This window comes from Octopus bimaculoides, chromosome 15 (assembly GCF_001194135.2).
Source record: "Octopus bimaculoides isolate UCB-OBI-ISO-001 chromosome 15, ASM119413v2, whole genome shotgun sequence".
NCBI classification, from domain to species: Eukaryota; Metazoa; Mollusca; class Cephalopoda; order Octopoda; family Octopodidae; genus Octopus; species Octopus bimaculoides.
In genome coordinates, this window is record NC_068995.1 from 3,392,326 (window position 1) to 3,397,733 (window position 5,408).

The 5,408-nt window shown below is 40.5% G+C and overlaps 1 protein-coding gene across 1 annotated transcript in view; it reads right to left on the reverse strand.

The window, feature by feature from the left end:
• Positions 1-5,408, reverse strand: part of LOC106876652 (uncharacterized) — a 75,856-nt gene that overhangs the window by 12,744 nt on the left and 57,704 nt on the right. The window contains exon 4 of the mRNA XM_014925268.2: positions 853-938. Within this exon, the coding sequence (XP_014780754.1) occupies positions 853-938 (86 nt within the window). The remainder of the gene's footprint in view (positions 1-852; positions 939-5,408) is intronic.

Here is a 5,408-nt window from a genome sequence, read left to right on the forward strand (position 1 = left end):
AGAGAAGAGGGTAGAATGAGCGGGGGGGAGTAAAAGTGAAAGAAGTGGGAGGGGTGAAAAGTTGGTGGTAGAAATAGGTGAAACATTGAGGGAGAAGGAAGACAGAGAGGGGAGAGGAAGAGAGAGAGAATGACAGAGAGAGAGGGAGAGAGAATGACAGAGAGAGAGGGAGAGAGAAACACACAATGATAGACAGAGAGAGAGTGACAATGACAGAGAGAGAGAGAGAGAGAGAGAGAGAGAGTGAAATGGTAAGAGAGACCATAATAAAGAGGTGACAGAGGGGTTAGAGAGAGAGAGAGAGAAAGGAAGAGAGAGAAATAGTGGGAGACACTGACTGCTGGTTGAGTTGAACCCACGATGCACAGCTTTGGTGGTTGAGTCCCAACAAGTTGCAGGGTGGAGTACAGGGTCCAGCTAGTCGAAAGTGACCATGACTTCATACAGATATACAAAGTTCTGGGCAAGATTCTTTGGAAGGAAGATTTCCAATGATCCGGGAATGGCAGACACTGCATTTCTCTCCGGCACCAAATACTCAAACTGTTATTGCTTGGCCCCATTGTTGTCACAAATGTTGATGTTGGAACTCAAACAACATCCTTTTAAAAGATGTACAATAAATAAGAGAATAATTCTTCATTGTGGTGTGAAGTCTGAGGCAAATGGAGTTAAATGTCTTGATCAAGGATGGCACAAGACACGCATTATTGTATGTACATGTGACACTGGTACCAGTGTCACATGTACATACACCACCACCACCACCACCACCATCATCATCATCATCATCGTCATCATCACAACTGCTTCATGGAGCAATACATAGGAAGAGATTTCCCATCTACCCACCTGTTCCTTGTGTGACAATATTGAACAGCATCCATCAACATGGCACAGAGTTGGGCAGCTTCCTGTTCTTCTCCATATTGTTGTCTCTGAAAAACAGGCTCAACATATAATACAAGATACAAACAAACGTGTGTGTGTGTGTGTGTGTGTGTGTATGGATGAAATTTAGAGAAAAACAAAAGATGAAGACAAGTGTATAAACAGTGTAAGAGTCTGACGCTGAGGAAAGTGAGAAAGCCTTTTACGTTTTGACTCAGTGGATTTCTCCAGCTGGAAAAACGAAGCCAAAATGAAACATGAATGAAATGAGGACTCTTGCCTCCCAATCTGCCCAAGTGAGCAGGTTTCTCCAATCCATGCCTGCATGAATAATGGGTATATGATGATGATGATGATGGTGATATATAAATATATATATAAATATGTAATAAATATGATGATAATGATGATGTATATATATCTATGCACACACACACATATATACATAAATATGTGTGCATATATGCACTCACATACACACACACACCAACACATGTACACACACGCACAGAGTTTTCTGGCTATTTATTTATGTTAGCAACATTATTGATAACTGACACTAACCTAACATGCTTTTGCACACTTCAAACAAAATAACAGCAACAACAACAGCAACAACAACCTACATTTAATCTCCACCCACGTGTTTTTTGTTTTGAAGCATTCATTGTCATTACATCTATAATTTATAACAACATTAGTCTTTAGTCTTTATTCATATTTCAGATAATGCTTGTTAGGTTCGTTGCTTTTTTGTTATATCTTAGTCATCAGAAATAAGGCTATAATTAGCAATCCCTTTTCAGGGTCCCTGTGACTGGTAGAAAAAGGACGAGACATTTTATCCTTAGACCCTTGACATACAAGAGCCAATTGGTGGCATCAGATCAAATGATTGATCAGCCCTTTTGATACCAGCCTTCCTGAAACTGCTCCTGGTTTTATGGTATAACGTTAGAATTGTCTAAAGTAAAACCTTCCATCAAAATTTCACGTCCATTTAATTCCCGAAAACCAGCATAATGATAGCAAAAGTTAGTTTACTAAATTCTTCATTAATTTTAAAATTAATTGAAATAAAGGTAATGAGGGGTATGGTTGGTGCGACATGGATGGACAGGATGAGGAATGAGGAGGTGCGGGGGCAAGCAGGAATGAAAGAAAAACTAAACAACCAAAATGGATAGATGAATGTTGAGGTGGTTTGGCCACATGGAGAGGATGGATGAAGAGTGGATGGTAAGGAGGGTGCTGAAGGCAGCATCATTTTATGTCTTCTTTCCCTGCTGGTGTGTAGTGGACATTCTGACAGAACCAAATAGGTCAGAGGAGCAAATCTTGCCCCCAGTGTTATACTTTTGGTAGGCTTTCTACACCTGGATACCCTTCTTAATATCAACAGCTTTACAGATGAGAGTGGGTGATTTTTGGGGTGTGGCACCAACATTAGTGGGGTCACCTTGTAATTTGCAAGACTGAAGAATCATCCTTAAAAGAGAACGAGGATATGAGATAGAAAGGTTGCTTTAACCCTTTAGCATTTAAACCAGCCACACCTGCCCCAAAATATCTTTTCTGTTTTATGTTCAAACTGACCAGATCTGTCCTCTCACACTTACCTAACAATGTCATTCTAAAAATAAACAATCACATCATCAAATCTTAATGCTATGAGATAATGTATGGTTAACTCTTTAGCATTTTAAACCTACCATATTCAGCACAAATATTCCATGTGTTTTGATGCTCAAACCTATTAGATCCCACCTCTCACACTTACCCTGCAATGTCATTCTAAAAGTAAACAATCACATCAATGAAATCTCAAAAGCTATGAGATAATCCATGATTACTTCAAACCAATGTGAATAAATAAGGATTATATTTGGCAGAGTAATCTGAATACCAAAGGGTTAAACGAGATGTTGAGGTGTAAAATTATAAGGGTGGCTTGGGGAACTGGAGTGAGGCTTAAAAGAGGTAAATATGTTGATGAAGAGGTGCTAGAACAGGTAAGGCCAATCTTTTCCCAGGAGGGGGCTACATCAGGTGGGGGTTGCAGTACAAAGGACAGTTCAAAGTAATTTTGCTTTAGGCAATGTAGAGTACAAACCCATAGCTTTTAAGCTGAAATAAGAACAAGGACAAACTTGCCATTGAAAAAGTCCTGTGGGTCGCAGTTGGCCCATGACTGTGCCACAATGTGCCCCCCCCCTTAGAAACATATCCAGGAGATGCACAAGAAGAAGGAGTTTGGATAATGACAGGCCATGCTGTAGCTAACTGTGGAACAGCTTTCTCTCAATGAATCAGCTGTGCGGTCAGTTTGTGCATGTTGCGTAGATAAGAGAGGCCAGCCTGAATGGAATCAATGAGTCAATGGTCAGTAATACTAAAACTAGCAGCAGCAGCTGTGAATGACCGACTGCTGTCCAGTATAGTGATCAATACCAGCTGTTGTACACTCTTACACACACACAAACATGGACACACACAATCATACAACTGGACACATGCACACATATGGACATATAAACACACACACACACACAGAACCAGACACACACACATGTAGCCATACATACACACAGCCAGACATACATACATACATACACACACACACACACACACACACACACACAGAGTCATAGACATGTGCATCACAAACACACACACATGCACAGGTAATCCTTGTCACACCTGTCTGAAACAATATCGCTGTTGCCTAGCAACACATTTTCATCTGAGAAACTCAATCAAATTTTAATGAGTTACCAAGTCTGCTTGGCTGAACTTAAATTGGAAACAACAACAATCAATATTTTCATAAAGAAGTTTGTCCTTGCTCCTATTTCAACTGCTGAGCTGAAAAGCTATGGGTTTGTACTCTACCATTGTTTTAAAGATTTAAACTGCGTGTTTTTGCAACCATGTGGGTTTGGGTCTGGTCCCACTGCATGGAACCTTGGGCAAGTATCTTCTACTATGGCCCCAGGGTGACCATTATCTTGTGAGTAGATTTGGTAACTTGGGGAGGGGGGATGCACCCTTCCTAGCGCCAACTACTCTAAGGGTGTAGTAGGTGCCTTTTATGTGTCACCAACACCAGCCACAACTACGATTTCACTTGGTTTGACAAGTCTTAGAAATAATACATTTCTAAATCTCTCAGAGAGATTTATACAGTAGTATAAAGTGGTGGTATGTTATCAACTTAATGTGACAGTCCCATGAAAGGGAAGAATACTACTGTTATTTAGCCCTAGGAAGCACCGCACAGGAAATGTGTCAAGGCCGACAGGAAGCGGTGCTTCCTAGGGCTAAATAACAGTAGTATTCTTCCCTTTCATGGGACTGTCACATTAAGTTGACAACATACTTTGACAAGTCTTCTCAAGCACAGCAAATCATCAAAGGTCTCAATCACCGGTCATCGCCTCCACGAGACCCAACATTACTATAGCCTTGGAGTGACCAAAACTTTGTGAGTGGATTTGGTAGGTGGAAACTGAAAGAAGCCCATTGTGTGTGTGTGTGTGTGTGCCTTCATGTTTGTGTTAAGTACTAAGGCTGAGTCATTTGACTAAAAATTCTTCAAGGCGGTGCCCCAGCATGGCCACAGTCTAATAACTGAGACAGTTAAAAGATAAAATATAAAAGATATTTTTAGAATCAAAAGAATTGTATTTTTAAAAAATGGCGAAAACATTGTGTATTGTAGGAATAGAAACAAATTCCTGCACATCAATTTTAACAGCAGAATCTTATGTGGACCCCAATTGAGAATCACTGATATAGAGGTACCTTCATTGGGTTGAGGTAATTTGGTACCATTGTGCATTCTACAGACAGACAGGTACCTCATGGTATTTTCTCAGGCTGGATTTTCGGCAAAACTTAAAAAAAAAAAACCCCCACCCCACCCCCTGATTATTTTAGAATTAAGAAACGCAAAATTATCATTTAATAGTCTCCCTACCTCCCATCATTTACCTGATTTAAGGGCCTAGTTTAAGGAGCCACAAGGAGTGCAGACTGAATGTCTATCTCTATGTTCATCTTGGCAGTAAAACTGTCAACAGCAACCTGCACCAGCAGCAGTAGCAGCAGCAGAAGTCTGTGATCTCTCCAGGTTGCACGTTTCCAATTGCACTGCGCTGCAACATAGTGGTGGTGGTGGCAGTGACAGTGGTGGCGATGGTAGTGGTAGTGGTGGTAATGATGGTAGTGGTGGTGGTTATAGAGTAGGGTATGAGAGGGAGTTGAAAATATGGGTGGGTAGATGAGAGTAGGTGAAATGGTAGAACATGAGAGAGGGAGAGGGAGAGAGAGAGATGGAGGAAGAGAGGGAGAGAGAGAAAAAGGGAGGAAGAGAGGGAGAGAGAGATGTAAATATGTCATACAGACAGATAAATAGATATAGATAGATAGATAGATAGGTAGGTAGGTAGATAGATAGATAGATAGATAGATAGATAGATAGATAGATAGATAAAATTATATATATATATATATAT